Source organism: Megascapheus bottae, chromosome 2, assembly GCF_031878675.1.
Source record: "Megascapheus bottae isolate mThoBot1 chromosome 2, mThoBot2.hap1, whole genome shotgun sequence".
Taxonomy (NCBI): Eukaryota; Metazoa; Chordata; class Mammalia; order Rodentia; family Geomyidae; genus Megascapheus; species Megascapheus bottae.
Window position 1 is genome coordinate 7417243 of NC_143510.1, and position 21080 is coordinate 7438322.

Here is a 21080-nt window from a genome sequence, read left to right on the forward strand (position 1 = left end):
GTTCTTCCCTTGCTAACAATGTACAGGATCTATACATTACTCAAGCACAATTAATTAGCAGCCATGATATAAGTATAATATCATTTCAACCAAAAACAAAGTTGGAATCTTAGATAATTAGATGTGTCACCATGCCCTAGTCATACCTAGATACACCATGATTTTTTTTGTTTATTTTTGTTTTTGGTGCCCAGCCTGGGGCTTAAACTAAGGGCCTAGGTGCTATCCTTGAGATTTATTTTTCCCCCCTCAGAGAAAGCACTCTACTATTTGAGTCACCGTTCTACTTCCAGCTTTCTTTGGTGGTAAGAGTCTCAAAGACTTTCCTGCCTGGGATGGTTTTGAACCATGATCCTCAAATCTCAGACTTGTGAATAGCTAGGATTACAGGCATAAGCCACCAGTACCCAACTACTGCATAATTTTTAAAGATCTGCTCATATTCCATTTTAGTAGCAAACACCACCGATCATATCGCAATTGACACACTTTACTATGTTCTCTGGACTTCAGCTCTCTTCATCAATAAGAATTTTATGCTAGTTGTAATTTTTCCTTCTATTTTTTTCTCTTTCTTGTCTTTCCTTTTTCATACTTTGGGTTCCAAGCAAAGCCAACAGCTATTAATATAAATTAGGAAGCTGGTCCTTGCCAGGCACTCACTCTACAGATGAGCTGCATGGAGCAGCAGAACAGCCTCAGTGACACACGAAATGGCACCAGAGGCCAAATGTATTTGGATCACATGCAGCAAGGTCTGCGCTGGGACCTGGACTAAAGCTGTCTGTGCTGTGATGCCAAGAATTCAAATGAGCTGAGGCAAGCCTTCCAGGATCATCTGACAGAATCATGTCTTCCTTAGGTTCACTGCAGCACAGTGAATGCTATTTCCTTCAAAGTCAAGGTTATTAAATTAGCAAAGGTCCAATATAGCAGCTGTCCAATATAGTGATTGCTATGATACACTTGAAATGTAGATTTATTATTAAAAAAGGAAAATATAAGCTGGGTGCTCACATCTTTCATGCTACCTATTCAAGAGGCTGAGATCTGAGGATCTGGATTCAAGGACAACTCAAGTAGGAAAGTTCACCAGTTTGAAGCTCAAGTGGTAAAAATCCAGCCTGAGTGAATAAAACCAAGTGAGAGTACAAGGGCATGTGTTCAAGACCCAGCACTCACACATACACATACACATGAATATTACATTCTCCCAATATTGGAACACACTCTTTTTCAGCAGCATGTAGAAACAGCAGTAGTTGCAGCATAGGATGCTGTGTCTAAGTTAAAGCTCTGAAGGCTCATGACACGTGGTCCTGGCTGGCCAGTGCTGCACTTACTTGAGCAGGTTTCCCAAGTTGAAGAGAGCCAGGTTATGTTGGGGATGGAGACGCAGTGCCCTTTCATAGTACATCTTGGCCTCCGCTGTGTCTTTTGTCAGTGTTCCCAAGTTGTTCAGAGCGCTTGCTTGGCAAGGATACAACCTGGAAGATTGACAGCATTAAGCCATGATTTCCACAGGCTTCTTGCTTCCCCTCCCAGTCTGCTACATCAAATTCTTTCCCTATTTGTTTTGTTGTTATTCTTGTTTTTCTTTCTTTTTTTTTGCGGGGGGTGAGGGGGAAGGGGCTTGAATACAGGATCTAGGCATTTTCTGGTAGTTAATTGGAGTCTCATGGTATTAGTGCCCAGGCTGGCTTGGAACCATGATCCTCAGATCTTAGCCTCTGAGTAGCTCGGATTACAGGTGTGAGCCACTAGGGCTCAGCTTCAGAAGCAAATGTCATTTTTAAGATATCCATGACTGAGCCCTGAGCTCAAGCCTAGGACTGGCGAAAGAAAGAAAGAAAGAAAGAAAGAAAGAAAGAAAGAAAGAAAGAAAGAAAGAAAGAAAGAAAGAAAGAAAGAAAAAAGAAAGAGAGAGAGAGAGAGAGAGAGAGAGAAAGAAAGAAAGAAAGAAAGAAAGAAAGAAAGAAAGAAAGAAAGAAAGAAAGGAGGGAGGGAGGGAGGGAGGGAGGGAGGGAGGGAGGGAGGGAGGGAGGGAGGGAGGAGAGAGAGAGAAAGAAAGAAAGAAAGAAAGAAAGAAAGAAAGAAAGAAAGAAAGAAAGAAAGAAAGAAAGGAGGGAGGAAAGGAGGAAGGGAGGGAGGGAGAGAGGAAGGAGAGAGAGAGAGAGAGAGAGAGAGAGAGAGAGAGAGAGAGAAAGAAAGAAAGAAAGGAAAGAAAAGAGAGAAAGAGAGAGAGAGAGACAGAGAGAGAGAGAGAAAGAAATGTGGTATTGCCTGACTTATATAACTATAACCTTTATACAACAATAAAAAAATTACAAAGAAAAAAAAAGCTAAAGGGAGCAAGAGTTCAATCCCCAGTACTGGTACACAAAAAAAACCTTTAACCTACAGATAGCTTACAACTAAAGTCTTGGTGTCATACTTATATCAATGACTTATCTGAAATGTTGTACCATCTGTTTAGATGTAAAAATGTTATTACTTTGTATACTTTTAGTGCTTTATAAAACACTTCATTGTTCAAATATTATTGGATCCTGTGCTACCATTTGTAATTTCCTTTCTGAGTTCACACACCCTTAGTTGGCACTCAGATTTCTATTCCACACATTATTTGAGGCTAATTTTGCTAAAGCCACCTGTTTATTTTCTACTTCTTTTTTTTTAAGAGCCTTCGACTTTTATTTCCTCCAAGCACTTATTCATTTTTCAAAACAAATGACAAACTTCTAGAAAAGGCCAATGGGTAATTTTAACAGTAATATTAGCACTTAAAGAGAGTTTTTGTTTTTATGATTGAATATAGGCTGTCCCTTTGAAATTCATTCTTGCTTTTCATGTGTAAGACATGCTTTTTGAGTAACATACTTTGCCAATGAAAGTTACAAATTCAAAATCTAGTCCATAAACTAGATTTAATTGGCAATAACTAATAACTTATCTAGGATTTAGTGAGAAAGTATAACATTGCTCAAGGTACATTTCAAACAAATACTAATGCAACTCAAAAGATAGAAGTATAACCTCTGAGTAATATCCATGTGCACTTGAAATCTACAAACCAATCTAAACCAACACCTGAAATTCGTGTATAATAAATTGCATGTAATAAATTTCTCAGCGTAGTAAATCTAGCAAAACTAATTACCATAATTCAATCTTTTGAAAATTAAGGTATTCCCTCCCCATCTCCAACATACAGAAAGGTTCAACACGCTGGAAAGTAGTTTGCCAAACAAGGACATCTACTCCAGATAATTCCAAGATTTCCCTCTCCTTAGTTTATACAAAAAAAAAAATCACCGTTTCCTCGCATTAATTTACTATTGTCGATGACATTCCAAAAAGTAGAGGCAGAATCTCAGTCTTCTGTTTTCAGACCACATCATTTTCAATCATACTCATTTTCATAACTTGGAAAAGCCCAAAACTTCACTCTTGGATTTCTTTTCTCCTAACGTTAGAACTTAGAAGAGCCATTCATCAGCAACAACCAAAAATCTATGAATCCTTAGTCTGTAACAACTGCAGTTGCAAGTAAAAAAAAAAAAAACACAAAACAACAACAACAAAAAAAAACCTCAAAGGTCAGTGGGCTATGTAGTAAAAATAAAAGTGTCTCCTAGAAGCCAATTACACCAGGATTAGAAAACTAAGTCTGAGACCCGCTTTCTGTTTTGTTTCTAATGCTGAGTAAACTACTTTTGTCTGTTTCAGACAATGAAGGATCCAACACGGGCGGGGGGTGGGGGGGGGACGGGGGGTAGGGAGGAAGAGAAGGGGAGGGCTCAGATGAAAAGCTAACCAGCATCACTTCATCTTTCAACGTGCCCTCGGCGGCAAGAATGGTACCTGGTCCCACAGAGAAGACGTATGCCTAAGTTAACAGACACAAATGGGCTTCAAGTGTACGTGCTCCCCCCCCCCCCAAAACCAGGCAGCTGGGCTTGGGGCGGTGTCCAGGCACCCCACACACTTGGTTCGTGCGTGCGTGTACATGGGTGTGCACATACAGATGTGCGTGTATACATATACGTTAGTAAACGAGAGAGAGAGATGATGTATGCAGCTGTCACCGGGTGGCTGAAGGGAGCCCGGGCTCCACATGCTCGGTGCCCTGCGTCGCCTGACACCCACCTGAGCCACAGCTGGCCCGGCCCGAGCCTCAGCCCCGCTCCATGTGACCCTCTCCTGAGTCATGGCTTCCATCGAGATACCACATCACTTTGCTAGGACATCTTGTGTGTATTTCCTCGCGTCCACGACCCAAATGGACTCAAAAGTCCCGGGGAGAGCTGCCTGGCTGCACGCTGCGGGGCCGGCCGGGCAGCGAACGGCCCCCGGGCTACTCCTTCCCCCAGCCCGCCGGTGGCTCGGCAGAACCAGGAAGAGTGGGGTCGACGCGGAGGACGCGGGAGAACGCCGCGGCCACACCCCGGAGCCCTCCCTCACCGGAGCCGCGCCTCCCCGGCCGCCTGTACCTTCGGCCAGCGACTCCTCCAGGGTGACCTGGTAGCGGCCGGCGGACCCCCACGGAGGAGCCGCCCTAGCCGCCGCCGCCGCCGCCGGCCCCCGCCCCGGCGGCCCCGCCACTAGACGCGCCGCCGCCTCCGCTGCCCTCCGACTTGGGCATCCGCGAGAACTTCTTCATGGTCCCGCCGGCGCGCCGCGGGGCAGCGGGAGATTCCAAGGGCGAGCCGGGAGGTCGAGTCCCCGGCCAGGCGCGCGGCCCGGCGTCCGCGCGCGCTTCGGCCCGTCCTGCCGGCCTCACATTCCGCGCGCCTCAGCGCCGAAACCCAGGACCCGCCACCCGCTCCGCCGGCCCCGCTGCAGCTGCGGGAATCCCGCAGAGGGCGGCGAGGAGGGCGGGGACGGGCCGGGCGGGGCGGGGTGCGAGGGGGCGGGCCCGGGCGCGAGGGGCGCGACCCGGAGGAGCGAGCGGGACCAGGAGTGGGGGGGGCTGTGGAGCGGGGCCGGCCGCGCTCTGGGCGGAGGCCCGGACTCTCGGGCTTCCGTCCTCAGGACCACCGCCCCCAGCCTCGGCCCCAGCTCCACCCACGCTGCCCGCCGCTCGCCGCCTTGGGAAGATCAGAGCTGGTGCCATGGCTCCCCGCGCCCCGTGCACACGCGCTGCCCACGCCATCGGAAGTCTATTTTCTACTTCTTGCAGAACGACAACAACAAAATAATCCAAAAGGACACTGGGTCTAGAGGGGAAAAGAAAAACAACTATAAAAGCCAAATTTCCCTAGACTGAAATATATACAAATGAAACTTTGGTTTTAAGGGTTGACAGGATATTTTCAATCAGCTCAGTCATTGACATTTTAAAAAATTCTTGATTCTTTCATGTCACAAAATTCAAGTGAGCATGTGATTAAACTGCACCCATGTACATCTGTTAACTTTATTGACCTGTTTTCATACATATGTTTTGGACACTGGTAACTGGGTTTGAACTCAGAGCCTGGATGTTCTCCTTTAGCTTTTTCACTCAAGGTTGGTGTTCTACCACTTGAGCCACAGCTCTACTTCTGGCTTTTTGCTCATTAATTGCAGATAAGAGTCTCATGGCCTTTCTTTCCCAGGCTGACTTTGAGGTGAGATAGGGTGAGCCACCAGGGCCCTGAGTATTTATCTTTAAGTAGTTGTACAAAGGGCTTGCAATTTGACATGGCAGTTTATGCCTCCCCATTGTAACCCCTCTCATCTCAAGTCACCTCATTCCTTTCTGAAACATGTACACTGAACATTATACAGTATTGCCCCACTCTTACTTTCTCCATTTGTCTGTCTACCCCCCCCTGCTGCCCAAAGCATGTTTCAGCTTCTTGGCATTCCTGTTGTTCAACTGTGAATTGTACAATACATTCTGATCAATGTCACCCTTTCAATTGTTCTCCTTCCACCCTGACCGGCTTGTCTAAAATGATCATAAACACCTAGAAAGTATGTCTTCCTACTTTTTTTCCCCTGTATTTTTGGCACTGTACCCCCTTCTGATTCATGTCATGAAAGACAGCCTTGGAGACAAAATGTCAAGGACAAGTTAGAGAGATGTGACACACCCTCCACTGGAAGGGTGGGTGTGTCATCTGACCTCCAAGAGTAATGTCAAAGGCCTCCCTCCTCCCAGCCCAGCGCCCAGGTTCTGAGAGTGAAGTCATGGCTTTCAGATGTCCTGAGGAAAGGAGTCACTCCTAATGGTGGAATTCTCCCAACTTGTGAGGTAGGAGGAAATACACGGAATGAATGCCACTACTTGTTTAAATGGCTCCGTGAATGTAAGCAGTCTTTTTCAGAGACCCAGAGTGACCACAGTGAACTTTGTTATTTATTTACTTTTCTTATCATAGGATGGGTAGAAAACTGCCTTGGTACATGGAAATATGACAGACAAGGAATTACAAAACAAGAATGACTGTCCAGCTGTGTGATTTTTGGATCTGCATCTGTGCTTGTGAAACTCCCGTCACCACACCCGTGCCAGCACTCGCTGCCATATCCAGGTTCCTGTGTGGATTCTCTGTAGACGGGACCGGGTTTCAATCATCCTGCTGGGCTGGAGCAAGTAGCTAATACCCTCGTGTGAACCTTTTTGTATATATGCTGTACTGGGGTTTGAACTCAAAGCTCTTAGCTTTTTTGTGGTATACTTCAGTTTGAGCCAGACTTCTCCTTCTGGCTTTTTGGTGTTAAATAAGAGTCTACACTGGGCGCTGGTGGCTCATGCCTGTAATCCTAGCCATTCAGGAGGCTCTTGTCTCCAATGTAAGCATTAAAACAAAACAAAGCAGAAAAGGCAGAAGTGCAGCAGTGTGGTTCAAGTGGTAGAGCATTAGCCATGAACAAAAAAAGCTCAAAGACTATACACAGGTCCTCAGTTCAAGGCCCAAAACTGGCACACACTCCCCCACACACATCCAAGAGACAGTATAGATTCAACTTTTACAACAAATTCCACCACAACTTCTAGGGTGGCGCTGATCAGTAGAGCAGTGGGAATAGCTGCTGGAACTGATATCAAATCCCAAGGTCTTTAACCTGCCTTCTCTGGTGGCTCTTCCTGCAATGGGGGAATGCAGAAGGTGGCTGAAGCAGGCGCTGAGTAGCTGAGAGGGACAGAAGTCTGTCTCAGCAAGTTCCACGAAGAAGATAAGGGCAAGCTTCTACTCACAGCAAATAGAAAATTATCAAAATGGTATCTCTGTATTTACCCTTCTTTCTTACACAGTGTGACAGAAGCCAGCAGGGCATCAATGGCTGTAACTCGAACTATGTAGGAGGCTGAGATCTGAGGATCATGGTTCAAAGCCAGCGCAGGCAGGAAAGTTTGTGAGACTTTTAACTCCAATTAACCAGCAAAAAGCTGGATGTGGAGCAGTGGCTCAAGTGGTAGAGTGGAGAAAGTTAAGTTAAAGCATAAAGCCCTGAGCTAAAAGCATATTACTAGTACAAAACCAAACAAATAAAACATTGAATCAGAAATAGACAAGAATTGCCACATTAGAGCAGGCTGGAACCCTGAGCTTCTCTTCTGAGACAGAGCTCAAGCATGGTGCCACCTCCGGGACATGTTCCTGGCAACGTGCTTACTTGAGGGCGGTCCTGTAGTGGTACACGGCTTCCTGGTTCCGACCCTGGTCCTTCAGGAAGTTGGCGTAGTTGTAATGAACCTTGGCATTGTGCGGCAGAGTCTCAACTCCAGACCTGAAATACATGCATTATAAGGAAGTTTTTCGCCACTACCTGACTAATGTAACTGTATCCCTCTGTACATTACCCTGACAATAAAATAAAATTTTTTAAAAAGAGGGTTTTGTTTTTTGTTGCTTTGTTTTGTTTTGGTCCTGGGGCTTGAACTCAGGGCCTGGGCACTATCTGAGCTTTTTTGCTCTAGGATCATGCCCTACCACTTTGAGCCACAGCTCCACTTCTGGTTTTCTGGTGGTTCATTCGAAATAAGAGTTTCAAGGACTTTCTTGCCTGGGCTGGCCTTGAACTGTGATCCTCAGATCTCAGCCCTCTGAGTGGGTGGGATTAAAGGTGTGAGCCACTGGTGCTGGCTAGAAGGGCTTAAAAATAAAATACGCCGGAGGCACACCTGAACCTGAAGACACTGTGGTCATCTGCCGAGGCTTGTTCTCAGGAGCTAGTTACAAACCTGGGGGTACCTCACCCAAAGAAGAGGCAGGAGCTTCGGGAATTCTGAAGGGCATGATGAGAAATCCCACTTTGCAAGAGGCTCAGAATTAGACAAGACCTGACTCCCTTTCATGTCTATGTCAGGAGCAGGCTTTTACACAGAGACTCAGTGAAAGGGTCCCAGCGGTCTCTGTGTGTCAATACAGACAGCATGGTTTGAGGGGACACCACACAAGAGCAGGCAAAGCCCATAGCCACTGTACCCACAAAAGCTGATGGAGCTGGTCGAAGTGGCTCGTGCCTGTAATCCTAAACTACTCAGGAGGTTTAGATCTGAGGACTGAGGTTCAAAACCAGACCAGGCACAAAAGGACCTGAGTCTCTTATCTCCAGTTAACCTCTAGAAAGTGGGAAGTGGGGCTTGGCTCAAGGGTAGGGCAGTAGCCTTGAGCTGAAGAGCTCAGGGACAACACCCAGGTCAAGTTCAAGCTCCATGACCCACAAAAAGAAAAAGCTGAGATGAGAGCTGCTGTGCAGACCCTTTGCTTTCTCCCTGATTCTAGTTTCCTGCAGCACTGGGCCCACAAAAACAGTGGGTGGAAAATTTGGCGTTCCTTCAGGGAAGTGATCACATGTGTGGCCCTAGAATGGATAGTGTAGAACAATTTTAAAAAAGACACACACACACACGCACGCACACACACACACACACACACACACACACACACACACACACACACACACACGTGAAGAAATGAAGCCCAGTAGAATGGTTAGAGAAGTTCTTGCAGAAGTCTGATGGTTTGGTAAAATTGGCTTGCATGCATTCCTCTGCAGTGCAGTAAGCAGCACTGCATCCCCGGGATGCAGATATACATTAGTTCAAGTATCTCCCTTTTGGGAACTTCCTGGGGTGACGAGATAAAGGCAGCTAGACAATTGGAGTGATTTGCACACCATCTGTCAATTAAGTGTGATAGGATTATGGCAATGATAGGAAAACTGAGATTTTAAAGACAACAAGTGAGCTGAGCACTGGTGGCTCAAGCCTGTAATCCTATCAACTCAGGAGATTGGATTTCTAAGGATCATGGTTCAAAGCCAGCTGGAGCAGGAAAGTCTGTAAGACACTTATCTCCAGTAAATCACCCAAAACTCCAGAAGTAGGGGCTGGAAGTTTGGCATAGTGGTAAAGTGCTCGCCTAGCATGCACGAATACCCGGGTTCGATTCCTCAGTACCACATACATAGAAAAAAGCCAGAAGTGGTGCTGAGGCTCAAGTGGTAGAGCTCGAGCCTTGAGAAAGTCCAAGGACAATGCTCAGGCCCTGAGCTCAAGCCCAGGATTGGCAAAAAAAAAAAAAAAAAAAAAAGCTCAGGGACAGTATCCAGGGCTCTGAGTTTTAAGTACCAGGAACAGCAACAAAAGAAAGGGGGGAGAGGGAGAGGGAGAGGGAGAGGGAGAGGGGGGGAAGCACAAAAAGAACTGAATTAACTTTTGAGAATAGGCAAGGGACCATTCTGAGCACTGAACTCAGAGAAAAGAAAGCAGGAGCTTTTCAGGGACTGAAAGAAATTCAGGTGACAGATTACAGAAGGACAAGTCTCAAGAGTATGGAGACACCAAAGGGTCTTATGGCCACTGCAACTTTTGAGTTTTTGCAGGATGAGTGGTTCCAAGCATAGAAGCCAGAATTAATAGTTGAGCATCAGAGAAGGGCTGTAATGGCAGCCATGCACAAAGAGAGTAGAAGGAGGAAAGGCTGGACGCTCAGAGTCCTGACAGGGGCTGTCACAGAAATGCAGGTAGGCTCCAGTGGTAGAGAACCAGCGAAGCAAGACTTCGAGGGCCTGAGTTCAAGCTCCACGGCACACAAAATAAAAATAAATCAGATTTTGAAATGAGTATTACTCAGGGTGAAGTCACACACCGGATCTAGATCAGGGTGAATGCAACAGTTCAAAAAGAATTCAATTTGGGCCAGGAGTTTGGTCTAAGTGGTGGAGTGCTTGCCTACCATGCATGAAGACCCAGGTTCCATTCCTCGAACATACATAGAAAAAAAGCCGGAAGTGGTGCTAAGGCTCAAGTGGTAGAGCTCTAGCCTTGAGAAAGCCCAAGGACAGTGCTCAGGCCCTGAGCTCAAGCCCAGGACTGGCAAAAAAAAAGAATTAAATTTCTGGTGGGAGGCATGGCTGAGTTGGTAGAGCACTCGTCAGTGAGCAAAAGCATCAGGTACTGAGGTCAAGTCTCCATCTTGGACTGAAAAAAAAGGAAAATTAAATTTCTATTCATGGAAATTTCAGCGCTTTCCACGTAGAATTCAACAGTGCATGGTATTAGTAGGTTCTCAGATGAACTGGGATGCCACTGGCACAGTCCTGTCACCGAGCGTGTCCTCTGTGGGACTTCCTGTGGTGCATGAGCAACCCCAGGCCTGCATGGGGTCAGGGTGGAGCTGGGTGGTGGAGAAGAAACCTGCACAGGCTGGCAGGTGGGTGGGGTAACTAACACTCCACCACAGGGCTGTTCCCATGGCTGATCTTGACCTTCATGGGTATTTTTCTGCTGTTTTCCCAGATCTCATTGTACAGTGAATAGCTTGTGAAAGTCAACAATTAGCCAAAGAAAACATTTTCCCCGCAAATGGCCAGATGACCCCAGCCTTGAGCCTAAGCAGGGGACCCCATCCTTGCCTTCAAGCTCTGATTACCATTTGTTTCTGTGGTAATGCCCAGCTGTGCAGTGCACACTCTGCAAAAACAACGCAATGTTCATACACCACATGGCTGGATCAAAGCCTGGTTAATAACTGCAATGATTCACTCATTCATTTGCTTAATGCTGGTCCTGGGGCTTGAATTCAGTGCCTAGACACTGCCTCTGAGCTTCTGTGCTCAAGGCTAGTGCTCCACAGGTCAACTTTCAGCTCTTTGGTGGTTAATTGGAGAATAAGTCTCACAGACTTTCATGCTCAGGCTGTCTTTGAACCATGATTCTCAGACCTCAGCCTCCTGAGTAGCTAGGATTACAGAAGTAAGCCACCAGCACCTGGTAAAAATCACCCTTTAATTCAGTAGTTTAACATATGCATTTCATGCTTCTCCTCTACAACTCTTCTTCAACGAAGACTGAAGAGAAACCAGAAAGAAAATAGTCACTCTGAAGCCACGTTCTGGTGGCTCCTGCCTGCAGTTGTAGCTACTCAGGAGGCTGAGGTCTAAGGATCAAGGGTGAAGCCAGCCTGAGTAGGAGACTTATTCGCAATTAGTCCTGGAAGTGGAAGTGTGTCTCAAGCTGTAGAGCACCACTCTTGAGTGGAAAACACAAAGAGAGTGAGACCCAGCTCCTAATTTTGAACGTTGTGTGGGCACAGGGTTTTTATATTACATACATAGATGGCCCTACTCTAGGAACTGGTTTTTTTTGGCCAGTCTTGTGGCTTGAACTCTGGAGGCTGGGCACTGTCCCTGAGCTTTGATTCAAGACTCAAGGTTAATGCTCTACCACTTGAGCCACAGTGTCATGGCCAGCTTTTTCTGATGAGTTCACTGGAGATAGGAGTCTCACTGACTTTCTTGTCTGGACTGCGATCCTAAGATCTCAGCCTCCTCAGTAGCTAGGGTTGTAGGTGTGACCACCCTGCTCTTACACTACTTTTAATAAGAATGTTCTTACCCAGGCAGTGGTAGCTGGGTAAATAAAGTTTAAAAAGGAGAGCAAGGTTTCTGTTTTGGAGGTTTTAGGCCAGATTTAGGGTCAAACCTTGAAAGTTCAGCTCAAACTCTGCCACGTGTGTAAGGCAGAGCTAGGAAGGGCAGCTGAGCTGGATCTACAAACACAGTCAGGGGCGGTGTGTCATGTGAGACGAGGTCTTGCTGGAAGTGCTGGGGCCTGGCCAACACTCTCTTCTCACTAATCAAAGGTCTGTCTTCAGATACTCAATGAAGAACCTCATGGCATTGCTAAGCCCAAACCATCTCACGGTCAGCCAGGTCTCAGCGGGCACTGTCCCTGAGCTCTTCAGCTCAAGGCTACCACTCTATCCTTGAACCTCAGCTCCGCTTCTGGTTTTCTAGTTGTTAGAGATAATAGTCTCACATTCTTTAGTGCCTAGTCTGGCTTTGAACTGTGATCCTCAGATCTTAGCCTCCAGAGTAGCTAGGATTACAGGCAAGAGCCACCTCACCTGGCTCACTATGGCTTTTTTATATTTGACATCCCTGCCCCCATCCTTCCCCTGCTCTTACTGTTGCAGTACTGGGGACTAAACTCAGGGCTTCTCACATGCAAGTCAAGTGCACCTGAACCCCAATTCCAAAACTTCTGTTTTCCATTATGTTTTTGAGATAGGGTCTCACCAACTTCACTCAAACTGGCCTTGAACTTATGATCTTCCTAGCTCTACCTTGCCTTTTGAGTGGTTGGGATTACATGTGTACTTTCTACGTCCACCTTTTCTCATCTTTTAATACTCCTCTCAGATCTGCAATAGAATGATTGATGTTCGTCACCTTCCACACTTACTTAGAGTTCTGTATCTCCTACTACAGAGTATTAGTGTGTTCATGTGCCTGACTCACTGGTGCCTCCCGTGTATGTTTCTCTCCTATCCTAGAACACATAGCGTGGGAATGTCCTGGAAGCTTTAGATATGGTGTTTACCCTGCATAGATACTACTTCATGCCTCTTCACAAACAACTGCATCCTTGCCCGCTATCCTAGACAGACACATTACTATTCTAACTTTTGAAATGCACAAACCAGTACGACCTATCCAAGATCCAACTGTGGACAGAGCCACAAAGCCCACTCTATACCTCTCCTCCAAGCCCCAGGTGGTCCACCTCAGATTACTGGTGAATGTCTGCCTGACTCATCTCAACATTATCCCTCACACATGAACTCATCATGTGGTCTTACAGGAAACAGGAGGGTCTTTAAGTGTCAGGTTCTCAACGGATCAGGATTTAGGTAAAAGGTCAAGTTTTCTTAAAAAGCACTAAAATATTAGAGAACTTTGGATCCAGTTCTGGGTTCAAAACTGTCTAGCAGTGGGACCCTGGAAAGTTAATACTCCTTCCTGGGCCTGAGGAGGGGGTGGGCAGTCTCTGTGCTCCTTTAGAGGTTTATATTCTAGGCAGCTCAGGACATGTTATCAGGTAAGGAATGAGCCCTTAAAACCATCTTTTGATGGGAGAAAGAGGGAGATGGAGTCCCGGCTTGGAAGAGCCAGGATTTTACACAGGACGTAGTCAAGACTTACTAATTGGATGAATGGGTCAATAGCTATGGTTGGGGAGTGAGGACACAACATACCACACAGATGTTTAAGTGGAGGGAGGGGTTCTGGTGTCTAGGCTAGGAGATTCTGATTCAGAGGTGGATGAGCAAAGAGACAGCTGGGATGGGGTAGTAAGTCACCAGTGGACCCAAAGGGTGCAGATGCCATGAAACAATATGAACCCTGCAGAAAAAAAACCATGAGATGGCATGGGAGAGTCATGAGGGAGAACCAGGAGCCTGCAACAACCACGAGGCAGCAAACCATGTGTCGTCAAGGTGGCAACAATGGAAAAGGTAGCAGAAGTTGCCAGATGAAAAGAAGCTGCAAAGAATCCATGGATTAATAAAACATGAAGCTCTAAAAGCCATGAGGAGGCCTAGCAGCTGCAAGGCAGCAAGCAAAATCCTGGGACAGCAATGAGGGGAGCAGAAAGAAGTTAAAATAGGAGTGAGTATAAGTGCAGCAAGAAAGTAGTGGAGTCAGCAGCAGAGGCCTACACCTGACAAGAGGAGCCAAGCACCAGACCGGTTTTGGCTTTGGATCTGATCAGAACCGTTTGTCAAGGTTTTGTTCTTTCAGGAGGCTGCCTGTGTAACTTTTGATTCCCATCACAAAAAAGAAAATAGCATACTAGAAGCTTTTGGGTTTTTTTTGACAGCCCTGGGGCTTGAACTCAGGGCCTGAGCACTGTCGTTGACTTTCTCAAGGCTAGAGCTCTACCACTTGAGCCACAGCACCACTTCTGGCTTTTTCTATGTATGTGGTACTGAAGAATCGACCGCAGGTCTTCCTGCATTCTAGGCAAGCACTCTACCACTAGGCCAAACTCCTGGCCCCTGGAAACTTTATTTTTAACAACAAAATATTCTATTTGCCTAGCAAAGGTTCCTAAAGGCTACCCACTTGTTGTTCTGGAATGTCCTAAAGCTTCCAGAGGCCATCAGTGTGCCTTTGTTTTTATGTTTTCATGACTGGTGTCAGCTACATCACCAGCATGACCGGTGTTCATGCCTGTAATCCTAGCTGGGGTCTGAGAAATGAGGTTCAAAGATACCTAGGACAGGAAAGTCCATTAGACTCTTATTTCCAATTAAACACTAAAAAGCCAGAAGTGGATGTTTGGCTCAAGTGGTAGAGTACTAGCCCTGAGCAAAGCAAGCTCAGGGATAGATAGCACCCAAGCCCTGACTTTGAGCCCCAGGACTACCACAGACACACAAAAAGAACATCTATGATCCATCATTTTTTTTTCTTGCCATATGTCCTATTTGTAAGTAAGAAGCTTTAAATGCCACTAAATAAAACAGAATAAGAAGCTCTAAATGCCACTAAATAAAACAGAGTAACAACGCATTATTATGTAACCCTCTCCACCACTACATCTGGTAGAAATACTTAGAGAAATTCTCAGATGCTATTATTAAATGGTTATCTAAAACATATTCAAGTATGAGCTTGGTGCCTCATATGAAACAGGCATCCAGGAACTCATAGTCCAAGCCAACACCCCACTTACGTGACATGGTTATACCTAACATACTCACACCCTGGGAGATGAAAAATCTTTCATTTTCTCATTCAAAACTAGTGTTCAAAATAAGGCAATTAGAACTGATCACTGCTTAACACACTGGAATATTCTATACAGATGCATTGTATTTCTCTTCCTCCTTGCTGGGTTCTTGCCTTTGCCACTCACTTTACTAAACAATGACATTAGGCTTATTGGTTTCATTTTGTTTATGGCTGACTTCACAGCCTGGCTCATCATCAGGCTGTTTCCACCTGAATTCACAGACACAAAGCTGTCCCAGGAGTCTTTTTTTCATACATTCATTTAGACTATCATTTTGGAAATCTAAAATTAGCCAAGCCCTGGTGGCTCACACACAATTCTAACTACTCAGAAGGCTGAGATATAAGGATCACAGTTCAAAGCCAGCCAGCCCAGGCTAGAACTGGCCTAAGATTCTCTTATCTCAAATTAACAACAACAAAAAAAGCTGGGATTGGAACTGTGGCTCAAATGGTAGAGCACCAGCCTTCAGTGAAAAAGCAAGGAAGAGTGGTCTGGAGTTCAAGCCTCAATATCAGTACATACAAACATACTCAAAAAACACAAATCGGGGGGGGGGGGAAGCAACAACTAAAATTAAAATTTATTCTAGGTTTTGACCCAGTCCTAGGGCTTGAACTCAGGGCCTGGGCACTGCCCTGGAGACTCTTTTGCTCAAGACTAGCACTCCATCAGTTGAGTATCAGCTCAGCTTCTGGGTTTTTAGTACTCTTTATTGGCAATAAGTCTCATGTATTTTCCTGACTTTGAATCAAGAACCTCAGACTCAGCCTCCTGAGTAGCCAGGATTACAGGTGTGAGCCACTGATACCCAGGAGTAAATGCAATTTTATGTATCAAAACTATTACCCATGGTTTGAAATCTATTATATGTATTTATTTTTGGTGGCAGTCCTGGGGCTTACACTCAAGGCCTGGACACTTCTCTGAGCTTTTGCCCTCAAGGTTTGCCCTCTACCACGTGAGCAACAGCTTTACTTCTGGCTTTTTCTTGGCTAACTGGAGATACAAGTCTCCTAGACTTGCCTGCTCAAATGGCTTTGAACCTCAATCCTTGGGCTTCTGAGTAGGGAGGATGACAGATGTGAGCCATCAGCATCCAGCTTGGTAACCATCTGCCCATCTATTCATACCTGAATAGGGACTCTCTGGACAGCCAGATTTCATTCTGTTTCACAGTTTTCCAAGAGAAGAGAAGCAGTAGCAGCACTGTGGACACAGACAAAGTGGCTCCACACTGGTTCAGCCATGTATAGAGCTTGCTCAGTCCATGCACAAACAGGATGCAGTAGCCCATGCTGAAAAATAAGCCCAGGTACAAAGTTACTAAGTGGGCTCTGGATTCCCTAGCTTGGCATAACTACATAGCTTTCAGTGCCACATTAACATACTTGCCAGTTAGTTTTTCATAGTGACTGATTTTGTACTGGTACTGGGGCTTGAACCCAGGGTCTGGTGTTCTTGCTTGGCTTTTCACTCACTGCTGGTACTCTGCTACTTGAGCCACATCTCTACTTCTGGATTTTGAGAGGTTAACTGAAGATTAGAGTCTCTTAGGTTTGTCTGCTCGGGCTGGCTTTGAACTATGAACCTCACATGTCAGCCTCCTGAGTAGCTAGGATTGATTACAAGTGTAAGTCACTAGTACAAGGCTTCTTTGAAAATCAGTTTCCTCCATACAAATGAATGTTTTTGAGGTTTTAAACAGAAAAAAAACCTCAGAGGGGAAGATCTTTATGAAGAAATTCTCGCTCTTTTTTTTTTTTTTTGTGGGTCATAGGGCTTGAACGCTGGGCCTGGGCACTGTCCCTGAGCTCTTCAGCTCATGGCTACTGCCCTACCCTTGAGCCACAGCCCCACTTCCTGTTTTCTAGTGATTAATTGGAGACAAGAGTCTCAAGGTCTTTTGTGCGTGGGCTGCCTTTGAACCTTGATCCTCAGATCTTAGCCTCCTGAGTAGCTGGGATTACAAGTGTGAGCCACTGCACCCAGCTGAAAAAAATTCTTATGGTTTTACGTAATATATTTGGCCAGGCACAAATGGCTCACATTTGTAATCCTAGCTACTTAGAAGGCTGTGCTCTGTGGATCAACGTTCAAAGCCAGCCCAAGCAGGAAAGTCCATGAGATTCTTATTTCCAATTGACCAGCAAGAAGCAAAGCCTGAAGTGGAGCGATGGCTCAAGTGGTGGAGGGCTAGCACCAGCACTGGCACATAAAAATTATATTTGTGGGCCAGGAGTTAGGCCTAGTGGTGGAGGGCTTGCCCAGCATGCACAAAGACCCGGGTTTGATTCCTCAGTACCACATACATAGAAAAAAGCCAGAGATGGTGCTGAGGCTCAAGTGGTAGAGCTCTAGCCTTGAAAAAGCCCAAGGACAGTGCCCAGGCCCTGAGTTCAAGGCCTAAGACTGGCATAAAAAATTTTCTATGATAAGGACACCTTTTTAGCCATGTTCACAATAGTCAACTCAGATGGTGCACTACAGGAGATATATATACATATATTTATATTTATATTTATATTTCAATTCTATGTAGCCAACAGACAAGATAAAATAATGGCATTCACTAGGAAGTGGATGAAACTAGAGTGAATCATGTTGAGTGAGATAAGTCAAGACCAAAGGAACAAAAGGCACATGGTCTCCTTGATATGTGGATATTAGATCCAAACAGTACAAGAGCAATAACTCAATATTTGGGAACCCAAGATTATGGCCATGGTCTTGGAGATATAAACATAACTACATAGACATAAAATCTATGATGGGATGTATACTCTATAGGCATAATGTTTTATTATATAGATTAATATGAATCTATGACATACAAGCCTTCTGCTTAATTTTAATTATGTTCTACAATCTATGTGCCAGTGGTTGCATATAGATTCCCTTCTTGAATGCTTGTTTGTTAAACATGACATTTGAAATATGATATAAAAATCAGTGTTAATAAAATCTTTAAAAATATATATATTTGCACAAAGCTGTTGTTGAAATCACTTGAAGCTAAATTCTCCCCTCCCCCCAACTTCAGGAGTCATTATACACAGTAGACTGTCTCTGCAGCTGCCCAAGTTGGGGACAGAAGTAGGACAATTACCTGAGCATGTACAGGACTCTCTCAGCCACCACAAACCCCACCCTGAAGAAGAGGTTGCTGGCTGGAAGGAACGGGAATGCCAGGAAGAGCAGGCCCACCAGTACCTCCTTATGCTCCAGCCTCTGAAACACAGAAGGGAGGACAAAGGGACTTGTTTAGTTCCACAGTCACATGTAGGGCCCAGGAAGAATGACGGGTGACACACATTTGGATGAGGACTGAGTTGAGCACCGAAGGCTCCAGGCTGGAATGGAGGCAGCTTAGGTAGAGAGAGAATGCTGAAACCAATCCCCTCCCTCTAGAGTCATGTCCTGAAAAGCACCCCTAGTCCTCCCACAGCTGCTCCTGCTGTGCGTAATTAGTGGTCAGTTGTGCTTAGAGCTTCTTCCCGGAAGGAATTCCAGGCCAGTAAACCTTTGAGTCCTCACCCTGACCTCTCTCTGCCTAACAAATTTCTACTTAAGGCTCAAGCTTACTGAACGCTGTGGGATGGCAACTAGAACATGCACAGATCCCTTCCCAACCATCTATCCAAGTCACAACCCCATCTCCCTAAGACCAGCCACTATCATACCCATGAACGCCTCCCATTCTCCTAGCACCTCTGTGTGTGTGTGTGTGTGTGTGTGTGTGTGTGTGTGTGTGTGTACAAAATTCTTTGTTGGAGATGCCAAGATCATCATCTCTGCAACAACGCCCTGGCAACACATCAGGTGTCATAATACCCACCCATGCATGTGCCTGATGCACATCTGCACCCTAAGCATCTGGTACTGGCACAGCGCAGTCCCTGGCCACAGCCCGGCACTGTGTGTGCTCCGTGGTAACCCTGCTTCTCTCTCTGGCTGCTTTCAGAGTCTTTGTCTTTCAGGACAGGACTGCCTGGGCACACAGCAGCTGGGTGAAAAAGGCACGCAGAATCAGAGAGAAATAAAATCATGTCCTCTCACAGCAAACACCTCCAGAAACCAACAACACACCCCCAGAGAACCCACCTTGCCACAAAGGACAATAAGTGCAGTGGTACAACTTAGGCTCACAGCATGGGGTTCCTAGAACTAAAATAAGCACTAAAGGATATTCCAGTAGATTCTGTTAATAAAAACCCACCATAAGAAAATAATTCAAGCTGGCCTCCAGTGGCTTATATCTGTAATCCTAGCTACTCAGGAGGCTGAGATCCATGGTTCAAGTGCAGCCTGGGCAGGAAAATTTGTTGAGACTTCTGACTCCAATTAATCAGCAAGAAGCCAGACATGGAGCTGTGACTCTAGTTGAAAGAGTGCTAGCCTTGAGCAGGAAAGCTTAAGGATAGCTCCCAGCCCCAGGACTAATGCCAAAAATTAAAATAAGAAAAGAAAAAAGAAAAACAAAAATTCATTCAATTGGCAAAGGGCTTTCCCCTCTATCTCAAGTCCAAAAAACTCACTCACAATAGCATTTGTTTTGACTGTTTCTATGTGATCTTTTACACTTTTAAAGCTTCAGTGGCCTTAAAAATGAGAGACTAGGTATGCCCTGTGGCTCACACCTGTAATCCTAGCTACTCGTGAGGCTGAGATCTGAGGATCATAGTTTGAAGCCAACCTCAGCAGGAAAGTCTGTGAGCCTCTTATCGCCAATTAACCAGCAAAAAAGCAAGGAGTGGAGTTGTGGCTCAAGTGGTAGAGCACCAGCCTTGAGTGAAAAACTAAGGGACAGTGTCCAGGCTCTGCGTTCAAACCAAAAATGAATGAATGGATGGATGAATGGTTTCCCCAATCCCTGAAGGATAAGAGAAAGACTATGCTGAGACCTTGTAAAGACAGGACCTCTTGGGGGCCCTGGAGTGGACCCGTCAGCCCAGCTGTGTCTGAGTTTACCCCCCATCCCCACAGTCCCTTACTGCCACTCTCGCAGCTCAAGTTCTGGAAGACCACAGCATCAGCTTCAAAAGCCATGGAGGAAAGACAGGGGCTCAACACCTGTATAGGCTTTCAGGGGGGCAAAACGGCGGAGCTGGAGCTCCAGCCAGAGCTATGGACTCACTCCTTGTATACAGTCAGGTATTTCCAGTGGGTCCTTGGGAGTACTAGAGTTGTCTAGTGGGGGCTGCTACAAAAGTCACTAATCATGAGACATGACAGATGGCGTGTGCAGAGGGTCACAGGTGGGAAAAGGGGGGGGAGGCAAGATGTCAGTTCAAAGCCCCAGTCTTTTGCCAGCCAAAGGTTCCATCAAGGTGAGAAGGGAAGGTGGAGTGGGTGTAAGTCAAGGTCAAGTGGGCTGGCAGGCAGCCCAGCGTGAGTGGGTTAAATCCATGTAGAGATCACACAGAATTACTGTTCCAAACAGTTGCTCACTTATTTGCTCCCACGTTAATACCTCCTCCTCCGCTTTCTTCCTTCTTCTTGGTGCTGATACTGGGCTTGAACTCAGGACCTCAAGCTCTTGCATGGTGTCCTGCTCAATGCTGGTGGCTCCACCACTTGAGCCACATCCCCCGTCTGGCTCTTTTTGTGTTAACTGGAAATAAAAGGCTCATGGACTTCTCTACCCTTGCCTGGCTGTGTACTGTGAGCCTCTAATGTCAGTCTCCTGAGCAGTTCAGATGACAGGCGTGAGCCTGGCATTCCCACCTTGCTTACGGAACAGACATGGAGCTGGGATCCTGATTTTGGCCCAACAGCCACAGTACCACAGGAGCACAAGTCATATTTCAACAGAGGAGTGGAAGGCTCTGTTAGAAAACTGGTTTTGTTCTGGGTCACAGCAGCGCTGCTCTAAGTCAAATGCGCCTGGCTCAGGCTGTCCATAGGATTCCCCTTCCCCGGCCATGCTGGCATGAACGTACCAAGCATAGGATGCAAGGTTTTAAAGGAGGAAATGAGTCAAGAAGTGAAACCCCTCTGAGACAAGAGGCGTCTATATATAACATGGCTCTTCTCTGTTGATCTAAACAACCATCTC

General features: G+C 46.0%; 1 protein-coding gene across 1 annotated transcript in view; it reads right to left on the minus strand.

Moving 5' to 3' along the window:
- The window catches only part of LOC150066331 (protein O-mannosyl-transferase TMTC1-like), a 128071-nt gene that overhangs the window by 14634 nt on the left and 92357 nt on the right, over positions 1 to 21080 (minus strand). The window contains 4 exon segments of the mRNA XM_090320013.1: positions 1344 to 1487; positions 7609 to 7722; positions 16156 to 16320; positions 18132 to 18253. Of these exon segments, the coding sequence (XP_090176139.1) occupies positions 1344 to 1487; positions 7609 to 7722; positions 16156 to 16320; positions 18132 to 18253 (545 nt within the window).